The sequence below is a fragment of the Emydura macquarii genome, unplaced genomic scaffold (genome assembly GCF_026122565.2).
Source record: "Emydura macquarii macquarii isolate MOO-44397 ecotype Brisbane River unplaced genomic scaffold, CSIRO-AGI_Emac_v2 contig_3220, whole genome shotgun sequence".
NCBI classification, from domain to species: domain Eukaryota; kingdom Metazoa; phylum Chordata; order Testudines; family Chelidae; genus Emydura; species Emydura macquarii.
In genome coordinates this window covers 6,246,198-6,266,847 of record NW_027133357.1, presented here as the reverse complement: position 1 = coordinate 6,266,847, position 20,650 = coordinate 6,246,198, and the positions used below count along the sequence as shown (strand labels likewise).

At 43.6% G+C, this 20,650-nt stretch overlaps 1 protein-coding gene across 2 annotated transcripts in view; it reads right to left on the bottom strand.

The window, feature by feature from the left end:
• Nucleotides 1-732: 732 nt before the first annotated feature.
• Nucleotides 733-20,650, bottom strand: part of ILRUN (inflammation and lipid regulator with UBA-like and NBR1-like domains) — a 42,738-nt gene continuing 22,820 nt past the window's right edge. The window contains exons 4-5 of one of the 2 annotated variants that reach the window (XM_067531876.1): nt 15,782-16,110; nt 733-5,095 (exon numbers count right to left, since the gene is read on the bottom strand). In XM_067531876.1, the coding sequence (XP_067387977.1) occupies nt 5,060-5,095; nt 15,782-16,110 (365 nt within the window). In that variant the 3' untranslated portion in view covers nt 733-5,059. Of the gene's footprint in view, nt 5,096-9,130; nt 9,387-15,781; nt 16,111-20,650 lie in introns of those variants that run through there. The other variant, XM_067531877.1, reaches the window with a different exon arrangement.

The window sequence follows — 20,650 nt, the reverse complement described above, 5'->3', positions numbered from 1 at the left end:
ATATTGCCATAGACTTTCAGAATGCATCCATCCATGCACTTTAAGACCATAACTTGGTTGCCATCTTGCCTTAGCCTCGACATCTTTTGCAGCCTCCATTTACCCAACAATGAAAGATCTACGATCAGAGTTTGAGCATGATCTCTACTTCCTAAAGCCACAGACAGAGAGGCTCATGTTGGCCCAAGACCAATCATGCATCTGAAATCACTGGGTGCCGGAACTTTTCCTCCCATGGTCCGTAGGATGTAATTCTCTCCCCTGAACATCTGCCTCAACACTCTGGAAACATCAGTGGCTCCAATTCTGTAAATGGTCCCACATAGGAACCCTGTATCCATGTGAAGCCCCAGTGGTGATCCACTTGCAGGATCAGGAGTCCTTTCTAACAGGTTGTTTTTCAGGTCAACTCTTATGTGACGCCATGTGTTTTTTAAATGATCCCTCCTCCAGTGTTTGTTCTTGTTGGCATTATATCCAGACTGGAAAATTAGTTTTATTTCATGCATCCAGTGGACCCTGAATTTATTTCCTCTCAAATTTTCTCCTTCAATTTATTCATGGAAAATGGAGAGGTAACATTGAGTTTTACAGCACACATCCGACACCCACCTAGCACTCCTAATGATCTGGGGATGGAAGCAAACGAGGTGCATTTAACAAACACTACAGAGGTCACAAGAGACTAGAAATTGCTCGAGCCTTCAATAAAACTCTATAGACGGCTGAAGGTAATTTTTCTGTGTTAATTTAATCATACAAATATTCATTTATACATTAAAGGAAAAAGCTTCCTTTTTTATTACCCCCAATGTGCTATCATCGGACTTCTCCCAGACTCAATGAGGCAACACACCATCCTGCTCTACACATGCACTCCCCCCAGAGAGAATAAAGACAGGCTGCAGAACCAACCACTCACTCACACAAGAAAAAAACAACAACGGAAACACGGGACAGCGTGTATTTCCTAGCCCTGCAGACTCCAACTTATGCTCACACCCTGGGGGTCTGGGGTCACATTTGCATTCCAAGTTGTGGGGCCACGAGCATCCCCCAAATCTAGAGGTTCCTGGATGCACTCTTCTCCCCCCCCCCCCATCCACACACACATCCTCCCCATAAAACATAGGCCAGCAGATACTTTCTGCCGTGCCAAAGCAGGCTCCACACCCATTCCCAGGTACAGAGCGCATTTCCAGCCAGAGGGGCTCAAAGCTAACCAAGGCTTTCCCAGCCATGGGCACAGGGTATATTTGCAGCCCAGACTTGAGTCACATTGAGAGACACAGGGGTTACCGGACATTTCTGGACTCACCAGCTCACACTACGCTTGAGGTTCCATTTAAAAAATGTGTATTGGAAATGCCAACTTCCCTTTTTGAAGAGATCTCTATTTGCCATGCCCTCTCAGGACTCCAAGACCCTCCTCCCCACAACAGCAACAGCCAGGGACTGGAGCCAGCTGCTGCCCCTTCTTGGCTACAGCCTCTCATATGCCAGCGGGTACCAGCCCCTTTGTTCCCAAACTCAGGGACACCAGCCTGGCTTGGTAACATGGCACAGGACAAGCTTTGTTGGGCCTCTTCCCTTGCCCAGCAGTCTCAGACAGGTATCCATTTGCTGAGGCTCTGAATCCTAGATTACATTTTAAAACGTGAGTGTCTGAAGTTAGGCACCTAACCCAGTCTAGTTTTCAGAGGTTCTGCACCACTGCTCTGCTCCCTGTTGAGATCGATGTGAAACTCAGGCACTCGGCACTTCTGAAAAAAATCTGGCCATTTTTGGTTTAGGTGCCTAACTTTAGCTCCCTTCCTAGCTTGAAAAAAACAATGCCCTTACGAAAGCAATGCAATTTCACCCCCAACTGTGACTAGCACAGACCTCTGCTGAGCGTTCCTGAAGCCCTCTTTTGAAAATGTTTCCAAGTTAATAGTAGTTTAAATGCTGGGACTGGATGCATTGCTGAGTGCCAGGAGACTCAATTTTCACTGGAGAGAAGAAACAAGAGGCAGAGTAATTACCAATTTAAACATCCTCCCATCGTTATTACAAAGGGATTACCACACTAACCAACACCCTGAAACAGTTATGAGCCTTTTGCAACTATTTATAGAGATCATCCCCACAGATAAGGGTGGTGTTTATGCTTGAGACCGATTTCCTAGGAAACAGGTGCAATACGCCAGCATTAACAGGCTGACTTATTGCAACTGCAGCTCAGATCAGGCCCTGCCTTTCTTCACTCCCTGAACGAACCAGGCACAAGGCCATTGTAGATTTAGACACACTCAAGAGAGGAGACAACGCCGAGATCTGTGCAGAATGACTGAAGGCACAGGAGGAGTCAGGGGTGCACACTAGCTTTCTCTAGGAAAGAGAACAAAATACCATCTTTGCATTAGTGACAGGCGGGCGCAGATGTAGCCATCTTTAGATGGGTGAAGCTTGTGCATGAGAACAGCAGGAGAGAAAACGAGAGTCAAGCTAGCCGGCTTTGATGGTTGCACAGCAGCCCCTGCCAGTACAAAGTTCGCAGGGTTCTGGGCCCAGTGGCAGCAGCAGTGAGAAACCCAGAACTCCTTCCTCCTCCTCTACACAGCAGCTGAATGAAGCTGATGTGAAGAGACCCCAGAGCAGCCTTGTCACCTCAACTTACAGCAACCTCCTGCCATCTCAACGCTTGCAGAAGGGATGCACGGGAGGGGGTGCAACACGCAGGGCACTGGATGTGCACGTGCTCGTGCCTGGCATGCTTATCGTGACTGTTTAAACCTTGCCCACACTTTACCAGGATGGTTTACACACTCATGTCCTTTCGACAGGTGAATAAATCGTCCCGTCCACCGCAAGAGGGATTTTACAAGACATATACAGACTCTATGACTACAGCTAACCAAACGCAGCCTCCTAACCTGCATTCCAAGCACAAGCATGGAGCTCCATCCCCTTCTCCAACTCTAGCAGCCAGCCACCCATCCTTCCCCTCAGCAAGCCCTCAGGTTAACTCCCCAACCAGAGCTGGGTAAGCCAGGCAGGATCTTCCTGCCAACTCCCCTACCATCTTCATTCAAGGGGAGATCCCTTACAAGTCAGCCCTGTCCCCACCCATGTGTTTAGAGAGAGATGAAAGGGAGATTTCCGATGTTAATAGGGAACACACCCTTAGAAATCCAGTCTCTAATAGGCAACTAAAAGAGCAGCCATCCACTAATGCAGCAAGGCCAGGGGAGTTGCTTACCAGGACCGACCACTACAAGGACCTAAATGCCTCACCAGGGGCCTAACTCTTCCTTGGCAGGATACAAACAATTCCCATTAACCTCAACAGGAGCTACCCATGTGCCTGGGTGGGAGAACAGGGCCACCAGAAACTGCACAAAAATGAAAACCTCTAAGTCAACCAAGCCAACGCTGCTGCTCGGGTGCAGACTAGGCCAGCCTCAAGCGTTGCTTCACTCTGGCTGGCGGGCATACCATGCACTCAGCTCCCAACATGAGTGGGTAGTTTGGGAAGGGGGGTTTTGGAGGAGGGTGAAGGGGGACTTGCATATTATTGTATCTTTGGCAGATGGCTGTTACGGCCTGGTTCAAGTTTCTGAATTAGTGCCCCCAACCCCACCCCCATTCTCTTTCCAAGTACCTGCTCACAGTGATGCAACGCCTCCGAAAGTCTGAAATACACGTTGGGTCACTCCACCACCACCCGCCCCGTCCCCCATGCAGTTGGCTTGCACGGTCTCATTTGTACATGGCTATCATTCCTCTGAGGACGCTCACAGCTAAGTGACCCTCATGTCCAAAGAGCTCTTCCTCTTCTGAAGAGGAGGCCTGGCGAGCCCCATCAAGAAAGCTAGAGCTTTAAAAAAGCTACAGGCCAGTAAAAAGGCGAAAAAATACAAGGCGCTACTGTAGAATCCAGCTGATTGAACTTCTTGCTCTACATTCAAAAACAATTGGCCTCTGCCTCCTAAACTAGTACTTTATCACAGGAGAGAGGAATTAAAATTATACTTCTATAAAAAGGCTGGGATGTGAGGTTTACAACTAAAGGGACATGACTTTTGTATAGCTTTATAATTACTGTCCGGTGAACTACAGCTACAGAAACTTAATTTTCTCTTGGCACAAGATAGATATATTTGCCTGGCTGTCCTAGGCATAGCTACTGGATATCAGTATTTGACCAATAAAACAGCATTTTACAGTACCAGTCATTTAAGACCAGCTTTGGAACTATAGTAAATCTGTTTCTTGCTGAAATTTGTGTATGTGTATTTTGCGTTTCAAGAGAAAAACAACCCTCCCAAGTTATCTTAATCCAATGCTGGAATCCTCCCCCTCCTAATGCAACAGTTTGGTCTTGACTGAGGTTTCTGATTACATGAATGTCAAAAGGGAAACAGACAAAACAGAAGATTAAAAGGTTAACTAAAAACCGCTGATGCCACTGAAATTCACAGAGCTGGGTGCTAGCCCAATCACACATTACAAACACCCAACATACAAAGCGAAGTCACTTCATGAACCCCAGAAGATGCTAAGGGAGCTCTCATTCTGTAGCAAGCAAACACAACAGTTCCATAAAATGCACGCTGTCCCTTATGTAAAAAATTATGAACAGGAAACAAACAAAAAAAATTAAACATTTGCTCAAACTACAACCGCTCTGTAGGCAAAATAATTCATTTTTTCTTTTAAAAAGATGGCTTTTTCATTTCAATTTTTTTAAAACATTTTAAGCTACCTAATTAATTGCGAAACTGACTTCTAAAAAAAACATGGTGTTGGTGTATTTTCTTTCTCGTAGCATTGAACAGCACTCCTGAAATTCAGCATTCACACATGCATACTTTAGGTTTTCTTTTTTTCCTCTGGAAACCACTAGTCTTAAGTTATTGGATTTTGTTTTCTTCTTTATCCAGGGTGTGGAGGCAGAGAAGGGGGTCCATGCCGTGTCTTCAGTAAGCTATAAGAACCCCCTTCCTTCCCCCATGAGTCAGTTCTTTGTTAAATTCTCCTCTTGACGATACCCGTTTTTTTGTTTGTTTGTTTGTTTTTAAGACTGTCCGAAGGGATAAGGACCATGGAAACCCTGAAAGAAAGTTGGAGACAATCAGTTTCAATAGGCAAGAAATGAAACCAGCTGATCAGCATCAGCTTGCCAAAAGCATACCTACCCTCTCCACCCTATCCCACTCCTTCCATTTGCCCCTTTCATTCTTCACCCCCAGCAACTTACCACCTACTCCATATCCACGTCACCCATGCTAACACTCCACTTCTGTCTCCCTCTAGCACCTAGATCAGATGTAGATGTTTGAGTCAGCTACTTATTGCTTTTAAGCTAATGGATCTGGTCCTACTTTTAAGATCCAGAGGTCTCAGGTTCAGCCTGCACAGATGAACCCAATCAGGGGCATCATTACACAAACTTCAGCAACTCACCTCTGCCCGCTGTCATTTAGCCTCAACAATATGGCTGTTTATGCTCTTCTGCTGAAGGCCACTTCCTGGCCTTCTCTACACTGGGGATTTCAATTACTGGTATAACTGCCAGAGTCCAAACCCCTAGTGCACATAGGATAAATCACTTTAAGCCCCATTTTGTGCCCGTGCACCTTCCCTCTACTTGAACTCAGGGTCAAAGTGCACTACTGCAAATCGTGGTCTACAGCAGAGTTCTGCAGTGGCACAGCTAGGCCAATGGATGAAAATAGGGTAAATTCCCAGTGTAGACACAGCCTTGGTCTCCCTCTACAAACACATCCCACCACCACCACTTCCCACCTCCTATTAGGAAGCTTTTCCTCCCCCACAATTTTAGCTCCCTCAAGACTGAGACTTGACATTTCTAGAATACACATTTTTCTTCAATGGAAACCAGCCACCTCCAAAAAAGAGCAACACTTAATAGCTTTCGTTTTCTCCTTGAACCATGAAGGGAAGTTATGTAGGTGCCAGATCTAGTAGCAGGAGGTCTGAAATTAACAGGGACACTATTTCTGTCATCTCCCATGCTCTGATCAAGCCAACCTTGGTTTATTTTATCATACATCAAAAGAAAGAGACCCAACAGTGTTGCGAGACCTCTCTATAAATCAGAGGCGCGGTTTACTGAAATGGCTGCAGCAATTAAATTCCAATTTTTTTTATTATTATTATTATTATTTATTATTATTATTATTAAAGGAACATGAAACAAACCCAAGGAAAAATAAAGGAAAAAAATGCATAATGCTGGGTACCCAGAGACGGAAGGCAGGTCTTCTAGCATTCTTTATACAGCCCTGCTGTTATCCATTGTGTGGATAAGTAAAAAGACAGCCAGCGACCTTTAATTAAACACAAACACCACTGCCTGCCTTTTCAAGCAACTTTACACCATTTCATTTCAAGCAGCACAATGGGCCAGAGTAGTAAAGGAAATATTGTCACCAATGTATTTTGCTTTAAGTCCGTAACCAGCTTGCTCCGTGAGCCAGAGATACTGGAATTGGCTGTGAAGCACTGAGGTGTTTCTCTGTGACTAATACCAAAAAGCCCTGATTCTATTGGCATGTCTGGTAGGATGAGTTGGGTCAAGTTGCAAACACCCAAACTCAAAAGCCCTATTGTATCGTACTTTCTAAGATGTAGTTCGTTTTTCATGATAAAGCGCTGGTAAGAATACAGGAGTCTCACCACAATTAATGAGACAAGAGTAATTTCCCAGGCTAGTGTCAGGAACCAACACAAACCCACAAAGCAAAGTTAAATATCTTCCAGTGACGCCGAACTATTGATGAGTCCAGCATCTATCAGGGGAGAATGGTTAGTGCAACATTTGGCAGGAGCTGCATCTCGTAACTTCCGACTGGAAAGATGAAAAAGGTGAGAATGGTGTCTGTGATGGTGAACATCATGTATCGCTGGACTGGAAGTATTCTATACTCCGGCTAGCTCGTAAGGGCCCGGTTTTCAAAAAAGACCCGCAACCAACAGCTTTTCTTTGTGTGTTGGCAAACAAGGCCACTTGTGCTGTAACGTGTGCGAGGGTAGGAGCCTGGCAGCGGCCTGCTGCAGCTCATTTGAGATAAAGATACATTAAAAAACTGAACTGAAAAGCATTTGGTTGCCAAGATCTCAAGTGTTGTCCACACCAAATAGCAACATTAACACTAAAGCAGTATTAGACTACACTACACGACAAAGACAAATCAAGCTAGGTTAGGTCGACTTACAGCCACAGCATTCATTAATATGGTGGCTGAGGTCCACACTTCCTCCTTGGTTTGGCAGTGTGGGGAACTGAGAGACCGGTCTCTCAGCTCTGCTGGCAGCTTCCTGCCAGGAGTCCACCTGCCCCACAGGCGCCCATACTGGGAGCCAGGGTCCAACCACCCAGGGCTTCTCGCCCCTGGGAGCGAGGTCCAGCCATTCAGCTTTCCAGCCGAGTGGGGGGGGGGCAGCTGGGCTCTAGCTTCCCAGCTTTCTTGTTGATTTCTCGGCTCCAAAATTGACAAGAATGACAGCCAACATGCAGCAGTGTTTACACTGACACTGCATCACCCTAACTGCACCGACATAAGCCCTACACCTCTCGTTGATGGTGGTTTTATTATGTCAGTGTAACAGGAGAGTTACATCGGTTTGTCTTGCAACTGAAAGTTTGACCAGAAGAATTAACAACCTTTACTCTTATGATTACCATCACAGAACCCAGAGTTGTACACACGACCCTTCACTATAGCTGACACTTACCTGTGGAGTGTACTTTTAGACATTAACCCACGTGTGGCTATTAATGATGCAAAGAAGAAAACTCTCCCCCTTCTCCCAGCAGTTTATTTACTACTTCACACTGTACCATCTTACCCTTTGGGCTAAGACCAAGCAAAGTATTGGTTTAACGTCAGATATAAACCCCCGATAAGGCATGTATCTGACAACATGCAGAGAATTACCTGATTTAATAGATCATTTGCATGCAACTTTTATATTATGGTATTTTGTGTCTGAGTGTTTCCAGCAAAAGGAATTACTAATTTTGATGCAGGCAGGATAATAGACCAGGACTCAATAGATGTGAGTCAAATCCCTGACTCTGCCACAGGCTACCCTTCCATCATCTCTGGGCCACTCAAGCATTCCGTGTGTCATTTCTCCATCCGCGGCCTTTCTTCTGCCCTTGAGTTAATTTGTTTAGATAGTAAGCTTTTTGGGGCAGGGACTGTAGGAATTTTCACAGGAATATAGTGTAATGGTGTCTTGATCTCTACTGGGAACTCTAGATAGTGTTGTAATACAAATAATAGCAACAATCCCAAAGAGTCACCGTGCCAAAAAATGTTCAAGTGATTGGTTTAAACTAAAAGGTAACAGACAGAGAGGTGTGTGAAAGCCATGATGTTTGAAAAACATGGTGCAAACATTCAGTTGTAGTTCATTTTGTAACGCAGACTTTGTTTCCAAGAACACTTCCACAAAGAGACCATTTTTCCCACTAGAAATACGCGCATGTGCACGCGTGCGCACACACACACACAAAATCACTGATTTCCCACACATTTGCAACATTTTTTAAACATTTCAGCTGAAGAAACTGCTATTTGAATCTTTTTTGCAAAATGGAACCAATCTCCACTTTACAAATTTAGTTTCCAGTTCTTTTCCTGTCTCCCCACAGGGGTAAAAGTTAGTAACTGCACTGAAATACCATTGTACCAGATATTCAGGTAAGTGAAGTCAATAATGAAATCAAAGGGTCAGATTTTTTTTAAAATGCAACTCCCACACTTAATATCCGAGAACTTTATTTATGTGCCTAAGTTGGAGTTGAGCCCTTTTGGAAATCTAGCCCCACTGAGAAGTGCTCGGCCCACACAAAAATCTGCATTTTGATCCATGCACCTAAACTTGGGCAGCTACCTATGCAGGATATAAGAGAACAAATGAGCACAAGTGAGATCCTAAACGCATTCCACACGTGAAACTAAAATAGAGTTTGTGAAGAAGGAAAGGGTACATGCTCTAGTGATTACACCGAACAGCATGATCATTATAAAAGCAGGCATTTTTAAAGTTAAATCAAATTCAACCCTCTTATCTCAGGGAGTTAAGCTTTTATAAACCATCACAACACAGAAACTTTCACACAACTATCTTTATTTCACTTTTGTTTGTGGCTGAATTTAGATCAATAAAAGGTACACTTTAGTTTTTAAAAAAAAGTGACATGAGCTTTTGATGCACGGCTGCAAAGCAACACAAAAATCTCCCAGTGTATACTGATGGTCTCATCAGATAGCACTACAAGTCCCTCTCTCTTCCTCATCACTTCCTGGGCCGTTCCTGGTCAGTGCTTCTCCAAACTATCCTGAGTTCTTTTGACTCACTTATGTAAACTGAATACAAACAAAAGAACAGTGTTTAATTTTATTTTTGTTCCAGGCATGCTATGTAAATACAATTCAGCCGCTACGACCACCAGGAAGATAAGAATCTTCCCATAATGCAGCTGTTCTCTAGGTTGATTTAACTAAACCAGTTAATTGCATCTATGTTAGTCTTTCAACAGACAGGTAAGCCAACTCCTGGTTCCACAGAGGAAGGGATTAAAACCAGTTTAACCTCCAGACACGAATAAAGAGCAGTGTGATTGTCACAGGTACCCTCCTGTGCATGGCTAAAGCAATGCTGAGCTTGGGGCTTCTCCACACTTGGTGTAATGACTGTGAACTAACCCAGTTTGGAGAATAAATATCTAATCCCAGCTCAAAGTTTGTGAGCAATGGGAACGTCCCCTCTCCCCAAAGAGGAGGCCTCAAGAATCTAGGAAATATGAGAGATACACAAGGTGCTATTCCTTCCCCACCAGAACACTGGGCCAAGCAAGCTGCCTGTACAATTTCAGCCTTTGAGCGTTTGAGAGCCAAGAACCAAGGTACCCATCTGGAACTCATAGGGATGACCCCATTACCACCAACATGGAGCAGCAAGGTTAGGTAGCAGCTGATCAAATAATTGGGAGTAGGGAGGAGGAATTACACTACAGAAGTAGTACAGACTGCATCTACTTAGTGTTTTAATATATCATATTGACATTAAATTCTACTCATGTTTTTAGAGAAAGCGAGTCCCCTTGCATGTGATTTTGGTTCTCCAAAGATCATAATGCATCCACACTCCAAATGCTGTTCCAAACACTGTTCCAAATGCTGTGTGTGTGAAATTTCCAGGTGCTTGCCTGCCTCGGCGGCAGAGGACGTACCAGGTTGTCACTAGTGCCTTATCTACACTAGGGAATTTTAGAAGACAACTTACACCTGTTCAGCTGCACCAGGAGGCATCCTAGTGCAGACAAAGCTCTGGCAGCTTCTGGCACTCTTTACAGCAGGTTTAAACACAATCTCTGTTATAACACTGGAAGCTGCCAGAGCTTTGTCTCAAGAGACGCTTCCACTTGTGCTACCCCCAGTGCTGCTGAATTGGTTGGAATTATACAAAAAACGTTCTAGTGCAGAGAAGGCCCCAGTGACAATCTGACACTGACTTTCAATTAAACTTAGGCTCCTAAATGCCTACAATTTTAAAAGGGGACTTTGGTCCTTTTGAAAATTTTATCCAAAGCCTAACTACCTCACCCATCCCCCTTCCTCTGGTGATCTCAAAGTACTTAATTAAACATGATGATGAATTAATTCCATTTTATGAGTGGAGAAAACTGAGGCACAAGCCCATTAAGGGATTCAAAAGATGACACTGGAAGTTTGTGGCAGACCTGAGAATAAAACCCAGGCCTCCTAGCCTCATGCTCCTAGCTTCATGCTCAATCCATTAGAATACAGCTATCCCTCATTTTGCTATACAATGTTAAATTGCCACCACCTGGGATAAAACCTTCTATGTTAAGAATGTAAGAGCACAAGAACTTAGCAATTTTAAAGGATCCACCTAAAGTATTCCCCTGTTCCCCCAAAGACTACTCAGAAGATGTGGAACAGAGCTCAACCCTGCAGAGGAAAGGAATAGCCAGATGATGAGGCAGAGTGATTGCCATCAAGTACACGCATACCCGCTGCTGGTAAGGTGGTTTAATACTGCTCAAGTTCCCCTAAGGAGCCCTCCACATCCCTTTTAACAGACACCCAAGTGTGGGGTGAATCTCTTGCATGTTATTCCTCCCTAGAGAAAAATCCTTTTTAAAGAAAGATTTCCAGCTTGCAAGACGAGGATGACAATGCTGGATCTAAGTGATGGAAGGACAGCATGTCATCTGCGTTCCAAATTTACATGTGGGTCCATAAACTCATGGGGTCAAACCTTCCGCTTTCCTTCTGTCTACAGAAACATTTACCAGAGAATAACTGTGAACCCCAGGACACTGGATGAACGGAGAAGCTTCCTGATGATTTCTGGGAATGGAAACCCAGTTCTGAACTCCTTTCTCCCCGGTGCAGAAAAAGTAAGGCTGCTTTTCTAGGCCAAGTGCTTAGTCTAAGAGCCAGGAGCATTGGTTGCTCTTCAGAATAGCCTTGGCTTCAGAGGAAACCAGTTGGCTATTTTACTAAGCCCTAGATAAAAGTGTAGGGCATAAGGCACCTCAGTAATGGAATGAATCCACACACACCAAACTCTCCTTGCTGGTGCTTTTGGAATAGGGTGATCTTCTCTTAACCAACAGAGAATGGGACAGCAATAACAAAACTTCTGCCACAGTTCTAGGGTGCTTTGCATCAAAATCAGTCACAAAAGCTTTTTTGTTATTTTTTATTCCCACAGTTGCTCTATTTAGGACCACAAAATGATATGGCAAATGTTCCCCCGTTGGGGCTTTTATGTCTTCAACTGGATCTTACACCAGTTTAATCCAAACCTGAACAGCGGAATGGAAAAGGAAACAGAGGAAGGGTTCAGCTTAATGTTTGATAGATCTGGTTTTTAAAAGACCACCTTTGGAAAACTGCAATCTTTCTGGCAGTGAGAACTGGAGCTAGAACATTTGTCTGTGTGGGGAAGATCAGCTTTGCAACAACAGGAGTGAGTATTTGGCACTAACGTGTTTGCAGGAGTTCTGCAGCCAAGGTGTTAAAACTAGTTTGTACCTTTCACTAATATGTGATCAAACCATTCACTTGGGATAGGCAGGTTACTATTGAGCTGCCAATCAGCCCAGTGTATTTTAAACAAAAGTAACAAGCCAGATTTATGACTTCAAGCAAAGCTGGTCAGCATAAACCTGCTTGGCTACCACTGGAAGTTCTCAAACAGAGGTGGGAACTTCAAGCATATGAGATGCAAAAGGATTAGTCATTCTCTCCTGCTGCTTCTCACTTGGCACATCCCAGAGTCTCACAGAGCTTTTGATTGTGAACATAGCGTCCCTCCCCTCCGCAGCAAAAACCACCATGGGGTGTAGGCGTTCAACTCCCAATAGTGACAGATCACACATCCATCCAGCTTTCACAATGTAGAGCTTGTGTGAGAAGCAGTCTTCATGCTGGTCTACACTCCAGAGTTTTGTCAACAAAACAGTGGAGGTGTACATGCTGAAATGCTCCTCCACTGCTATGCCAACATAATAAAGCCACCTCAATGAGAGGTATATGGCTTATGTCAGTGTAGTTAGGGCAACACAGTGTCGTTGTAAGGAATGTAGTGTCCACACTAACTGTTGGTTGTCAGCCGTCATTCTCATCAATTTCACAGCTCCCACTGGATGTGACAAAGCTCTGGATGTGATAAAAAATACTCCACCTGCATTCCCAAAAATGCTGTCAACAGACAACAGACGCTGTGAGGAACGTCCCACCAGCTTTGTCAGCCCTTCCAACACACAAGGGGTCATTTTTTTCCTTTGGAAAAGGTACCACATACATTGCCAATCTATGCTTGTGTGTCAAAGAGGTTCCTGCAACTGACAAAGTTAGCTTTCTGCTGCAAAGTCGCCTTTTAAAGTGTTGAGGTAGTGTTTAGATACCAGTTTACCATGTACAGAACAGCACATGATCAACAGCAGAGTTACACTCTTCAAGAGCCCTGTAATATTAAGGCCCAGTCCATCTAGTGGGAATCACTGGACAGCCTGGAACAAAACTCAGCTTTGTGCACAAGAACTGCAAGACAAGACCAAATGAATAGGACTGTGATCTTTTTCTGTGTTGGGAAAAGAAACAGTTTTTATTGACTAGCCCACTGAACTATTATTAGACAGTTACCTTCTGGTTGAGAGCAGATGAGGCATTTTTTGCGAAGGGTATCAGAACTAGTTAGAAGCAACGGATAAGCTAAACTTCAGTCAGTCAGAAGAAGAGATCACTAGACAAGTTGACCACCCTACACCTGCCTCCTGAGACTAGCTTAGACTGACTCATGTCTGAACAAATCACGATCCAGACCTCTGGACAGCAGTGACAAACTAGCCCAGACTGTTGAGATTAATGTAGCCCTTGCTAATGGAATTATCCCCTTCTCCCCTCATCTTTGCTTATTCAATGTGTAGCTTATGTCTGTTTCTATCTCTGTACCACCATTCAACCATGCTAGCTGTCACTGCGTCCCAGACAGTTAGGCAAATTGGAGAAAGAGATGATCCTTAAACCCCAACATACCTAGTACTTCAGTCCTGTATTTCAAACACAGTTCCTCAATTCGCTAATTTAAATCTTCAAGTATCTATACTGTTCTACTCTTGGCTTCTTAATGAGTATCAACTCAGTTGTGCTATACTGTATCAAAAGATATTGTTGTTTTCACTTGTGGGAAGATAGCCAGTGGGACTAAAGGACAAATTTTAATAGGCCCGCCTCCCTTTTCACACACCATTTGTTTCCAACAAAAACCCCATATGCCTACCCAACTGCAGGGGCCAATCAGGTAGAACCATGTAATAACCAAGTTCTGCGACCAAAATTTGCAGGCACAAAATACCCAAGCTCCACTGAAAGTTTATCCCTAAGGGTCTGTCGACACTGCAAGTAAAGGCGTGATTGTAGACAGGAATGCCTACCTAGCTTTAATCTAGCAAGCATGGATGACAGTAGCAATGTAGACATGGTGTCATGGACAAGCAAGAAGAATACACACCCAGGGACTCTGCAGGACTCTTGCAGTACTCTGCCTGCTAACCCACATCTCATGCCACCACATGTACTATGCGATCGCTACCCATGGTAGCTCGATTAAAGCTAGCATGACTATGCCCATCTTCACTTGCAAGAGTGGACATATCAACTTGGTTGTCTCAGTCTTAGGTGTTCCCAGTGTGACCGAAGGAGGACTTTATTCCACTTCTAACTCTGAAAAACTGGTAGATTAGTCCAGTACCTCAACTGAATTAATGATGGTTTTTATTTCAGTTCTTTGCATGTACTTAAAACACTCCTGAAGGTGCCCTCTAGATACAGGACATATACAATACAGAGCAACTTTCCCCACATTATCCCACCCATGTGCCTCAACCTTGTTACAAAGGGACCACTTATGGGGATAAGCAGAGTTCAGTCGACAGGTACATTAGTTCTTGACCTCTCCATAGCGGCTGAGCAATGATTTGTGATAAGGCCACTGTCCACCAGGAGCTGGACCAAAACCCAGTAAGCAATCATCAGCTGTTAAGAACTTTCAGTCTCTACTGAACGAGACGGGATTTGACTAGGCAATCTAGAGGCTTTGTATCATTACTAATTCCCTGAGGAATCCAGTTCCAACTTTTAAGGGTGGCTGAGAGTCCCATCTAGAATCAGGACTCAATAAGTCTGATACAACTGATGGTTTGTGGTGTATAATATGAAGAGGACAATTGATAGTTTGTTGTACAGTTGCATCTGCTATCCTGGTACTTGCTGTAAGTAAAAGTCAGAACAAATATGTAACCTCTTGTTCTACATAGCCTGTTTAAAGTACAGTAAAGCATGTTTAAAGGATTTTAAAATCAACTATTTTGGACACAGGACAAGACACACCTAGATATGCTTCTTGCAATAATAGGAGGATTCTGAAGTGTAAATAATCCTGCATTTTTTCACATATTTGTACACACAAGCAGCTAAAAAAAATTAAAATAGCACTCAAACTTATACATCCATTAGGCAAGCTTCTTAGAGAGATTTTAAAACATGTTTAGAGAGACAAGAAAAGATCAAGTCCTAGGACTGACTATTCCTGAACAGTGGCTCCTGTGACCAAAACGTTGAACTAGGCTAGGGAAACCAGATGTCCTGATTTTATAGGGACAGTCCCAATATATTTGTCTTATATAGGCGCCTATAACACCCCCACCCTGCCCCGATTTTTCAAAACTTGCTATCTGGTCACCCTAAGCTAGGCATCCCCGTGCCCTTTTGTTACTGCAAGAAAATAATCTGGGTGAATACTAAGATCTGTGTGACATGTGGGAGGGATGTATGTGTTTTGGTTTTTTTTAAATCACCTATACGAGAGCCTGGAGCCCAGTTGGAGATACTGTATTATGACTTTTTTGGGGTTTTATTTCTTTTAAAAACAGAGGCTGGAGAGGGCTCCAACCACCATCAGTTACAGCACCCAAGTAAGATTAGGTTAACATCAAGAAAGCTTTTAAAAATGCAGACCTAGTAAAAGCTATTGGATGAAAAGGGTGTTTTGTTTTGTTGAATATAAAGGTGAGGAGCTGGTAGAGTTAAACAGTCTTATATTCAAACCCTTCTTTAGTAGGTCAGGCAGTGGCGGAAGGGAGGGCTTCACAGTTCATAACGAAGAACCATCACAATACACACCATGGGCTCACCTACCCATTCTCCTGTTCTCCCAGGGCACCTACCTTACTGTACGTCACTACCGACAAGTTGTTCGAGTGACTGCTGGGGGAGAGATTTACAGAGTTTTGTGACAGTCCATTCTGATCTTGTTCAATTTGGTCAGGAGCAGGCCCCCACGTGTTTTTGCTGATTGTGCCTAGCTCGGAACCCCCAGGGTCTTTTAGGTTGTTTTCATCTGGTTGCCTGTTCTTCTGCGGAGAGGCGAAGGGGTTAAAGTTTCCTTCTACCTTGCGATGTGGTTGCGTGTTGAACTCCGTTTCAAAGGACGATAGCTGCTGCGTTACTCCTAAAAGTCCTCCAACCTCCACGCTGAGGATCACCCAGATGACATCTGTGAAAAGGGAAGGTCACTCAGTATTAGAAATAGTTTACAGAGAACAGGAACAACACACCTGCCACTGGCAATACCAGAATAGTATTTTTAACATATATAGCACCTTTCAACCATACATTTTACAGCGCTTTACAAGCATCAGGTAAGCCTGACACCTCTCAGAAGCAAGCAAGTGTTTTGCCTAGCAAGCACCAGCAGCTGGCTATTCACCACAGTAGCCAAGTACTAAACAAAAGACAAAAAAAGTAATGACTGGCATCACAACACAAAGGCCCATATGTGGTCTAGTTTCCTACAGACTGGAAGCACCTAGAAACTGCGACTTGCCCCAGGACACACAGCAAGAGCGATCGGCCGGAAAACAAACAAAATCTAGGAGACTACTTCCAGTCCTTCACTTTTCTGCTGCAAAATACGCTAGCTCCCTTTACAGTCAAACCTTTTAAAACTCATGATAGTTAGGGGTAACTGTGTCACTGAGAATCTATTTTTAAACAGAGACTTCGAGTTCAGTTTTAAACATCTGCAATGGGCTGATAAGCTACCTTTTGGTGATGCACTGCATATTTCTCTTGTTCCATGCAATATTATGGTTGAGAATTCAAATAAAATGGCAGGAAACTCGTACAATTCCCATATATACTATAACTGTCCCCTTCACACAGATATGCATAATTCTACATTTCATTTACATCAGCTTCATTTAACTCAGCCATACTGCATACATACAGATGTATGTATATGAATATCCTGATTTGTACATTAGTGGGTTACAGATTGTTGTAATAAGCCATAAATCTAGTGTCTCCATTCAGTATGTTTTTCAGTGTCTAGCGGAGTTATGAATTTAAGCTCCAAGGCTCATCTTTTGAATATGTTGTGCTGGCTTCCTTTGAGGATGACTGAGAGGTTGGATGTAGAGATTGCTTTGTGAAAAGTGTTCATCCACAAGTGATAGGAACCTTTTGTCTCTTGTTTTCCTGTGTGAGTTCATTCAAGCGCATAGTGATTTTCTGATTTCCCCTACATAGTTGCTATGGGGGCATTTAGTGCACTGGATGAGGTAAACTGCATGTTGTGTTCTAGGACCCCTGGATCTTGAAGGGTGTGTTGTGGGGAGTGTGGATCACTGTAGCGGTGGAGATATGTCTGCAGGTTTTGCATCTGTTGTTCTGGCAGAGTCTGGTGCCACTTAGAGTTGGTGTGTCCTGGGCTATGGAGAACATGCTTCTAACAATGAGCTTGGAGAGGCTGAGGGGAGTAGAGGAGAATGCGTTTCAAGGCCAGAAGAGAGGGTTTAGGAAAGACTGCTTTCAGGATGGGGTCACATCGAGTGTGGGTTGTAGTCTGAAGATACCCTGTATGGGTTGCAGTGTGGGGTGATAGGTGACGACTAGAGGTGCACAGTCAGAGGGGTTTTATTTCTGTATAGAAGCTGGTTCTCTCGGGATATCTGGGTGGCCCATTCCATGATATAATCTACTTCTCTGGTGGAGCATCCGTATTTGGCGAAGGCAACTTTAAGCGTGTGCAGGAATATATCCATGGATTGAACCGAGACATGGGATTTATGGCTTATTACAACAATCTGTAACCCATTAACCCCTTTTTGTCCTATGACTGCAGAGGTGTTAACGGGCCCTCTCCCTTGAACAGTCCCTTAGAAGAGTGGTGCCCAACTTTATTAGACTGGAGGGCCACATAAACCTAAGCACAACCGTGGGTGGGCCAAACAGATTCTACATTTTTTAAATAGATTTAAAGTCACCTGCATTGATTTATATTTTAAGTTCAGCTTAGACAGACAATACCGTACATAGAAACAACCTATTTACTTTATTGTGTTTACTTGTGTAAACTAAAATGACAAACATGATGACAAATCACTAATGAATTGGCCATTAGTTTATTGTGTTGAAGCAGGCCATGAGCTTTATGAAATGCTCTAGTGGGACTCAGATGGCCCGCAAGCTGTAGGTTGGACACCCCGCCTTAGAACAAGTGCTAACTACTGAGGCTGAACAAGCTGTTCCACCTTGCATTTAGCTGTGACTCTCCAAGTACCTTTCCCAGACCTGAAGAAGAGCTCTGTGTGGTTTGAAACCTTGGCTCCCACCAACAGAAGTTGGTCCAATAGAAGATATTACCTCACCCACCTTCTCTTTCTCTAATCAGCTCGTGTTTTTCTTCCAGATAAAGCAGCCTAGCTGCTTGCAACATGCTGCCAATGGCAGGCTAGGGAAAAAGAGGACAGAAGGTTCCTTTGCAGTTTAGTTTGGCCACCACTGCTTTTCAAACAGCTGAACTCACAGTACATCTCTTCTCATTTGGCCACTGTGGCACTGTCTGGATTAGGGGGACCTTTTAGAATATGATCCAATATCAATATTGCAAAATTACAATAATTCATACAGGATGGGCCATGTCAGGTACCATTAGAAAGGTTGTAATTTCCTAAATATGATGGTATTGTTTATGTGTATGTGTCATATTTGTATTGTAAGTTATGGATATATTTGAGATATCTGTATTACAATTTGTGCTGTGTTTCTGGATGACACCCCAGACAGGACGGCAGCAGTAATAAGGCTGCTTAATGGCGCATTAAGGGAACTCAAAGGTACAACTCACATAAAGAACCCAGGGGCTACAATTTATGAGTCACCAGGACAGGCCCAGGTGACCCTAGACTCCATTTTGTTTCTGTGAATTTCCACAAGCCACATGGCAAAGGGATATAAAAGGCAGCTGCTCCATCCCATGTGTTGTCTTCATTCCTGCATCTTATCTCTGGATCAACTCTCCTGCAACTGAAGCTATAAAACCAAGGACTGAGACCCATCCAGGTACTGACTGTACACCACAGGGACTATACAAGCCTGCAAACCCCACAATTCTAGTGAAACCCTGATAGATATGGACTTTCAAATCATTTGTATGTACCTGATTGCTTTAATCATATAGCATCTCTCATCTTGTTTGTTGCTTTCCTTTTATAATAGACCTTTAATTTTAGTTACTGAAGGACTGGCAGGCAGCGTGGTATTTTGGGTAAGATCCAAACTTATACTGATCTGGTAACGTGTCTGACTCTTTGGGGATCAGGGAAACCTTCCTGGTAAAAGGAACAGCGTTTTAATAATTTATCCCTTTACTAAACATAACGACACTGGGAGCCTGAGACAGAAACGCAGTAAGGGGGCTGTGTAGCTTCTTGATAATCATTGTGGGGGATCAAAACCGTTTGTGACTGGCTGGTGAATTTATTGTAGTGTTAGCCACCACTTTGGGAGAATCTGCTCTCCTTTTTTGCAGCCTGCCCTGACCTTAGCATTTTCAGGTGGGCTACCCTAGGCATGGATGAGTCACAGCCACCAGGCTTAGTTTGACAATTTAGCTGCCTTTACTTTACATAACAAGGATAGGGGATTCACTAGTGCCCTTCCTCTTCCCAATATTCCTTTTTCTTAGCTGTCTTAGTTCATATATGAACATATGAACAATCATCGCCCCCTTATCCTACCCATTTAAATGCCTTATGCAACATCAATTAGTATACCAAAAAGGCACAAGAAATTAGACTAAATCCAATTTTACAGAGGATTCTTTTCTCTTGGTTATACAAACACGGCCAGCAGCTTTCCGCAAAAAGGTCTGGCAAGCAGTGAAGCACTGCCATCTGCTGTTAATCTCTGGCAACTCCTCAAATCTTACCCCAACATTAGAGGACACATCAATTCAGGAAAGGCCAAAATGATTAACAGGTAATTTTGAATAGGCTTTTTTCCCCTCCCCTATTTGTAAGGGAACTGCAAAGTTTGTACCTGAAAGCTTCTGACATGTCCCTCATTAGGGGAACATCTGTACAGACTAAAAATTATATGCCAAGTAGCCAAAAGCAATTATATTGCCTTTATCCACCCACCAAGCCCACAGTTTAGCCATTTGACTTGAAACAGCAAGTGAAGTAAATGCTCCCTAACACAGCTATTCTGATGATTTCATTAGCAGTTGCACAGACTCTTGACCTCAGGACCCAGCAGGTAAGTGAAGAAAGAAGTAGATTTTCCTCCAAGTAGTCATAACAAGAGATGTCATTTCAAAGCCTCCATGTTCCCTTACTGATGTAGGATCTTAAACAGTGTCCTTTAGAAGGTCACCTTTAAGAAACAAACCTGTCCTTTGACAGCTAAGTGCCACGATGCTTCCCTCAATATGGTCAGTAGAGCATCAGTATTTGATACTTCACATATAGACACCAAGGCAGTCATTTTTTATTTGTTTGTCCAAGTCAACATCAAGTATCAGCACTAAGTATATTCTCTCAGTGTGCAGGGCAGTCATGCTTCCAAAATGTGTCACCACAAATTTGGGCTCCATCATTCAGGAATTACTTGGGGAGCTGCTATAGCCTGTGTTTTGATGGAGGTCAGATTGGATGAGCACGATGATCCCTTCTGGCCTTAAAATCTATGAATTTTAAACCAGATGTGTATTTTTGAGCATCTCAGGAAAGGTCCGCCCTCCCCTCCGGCAG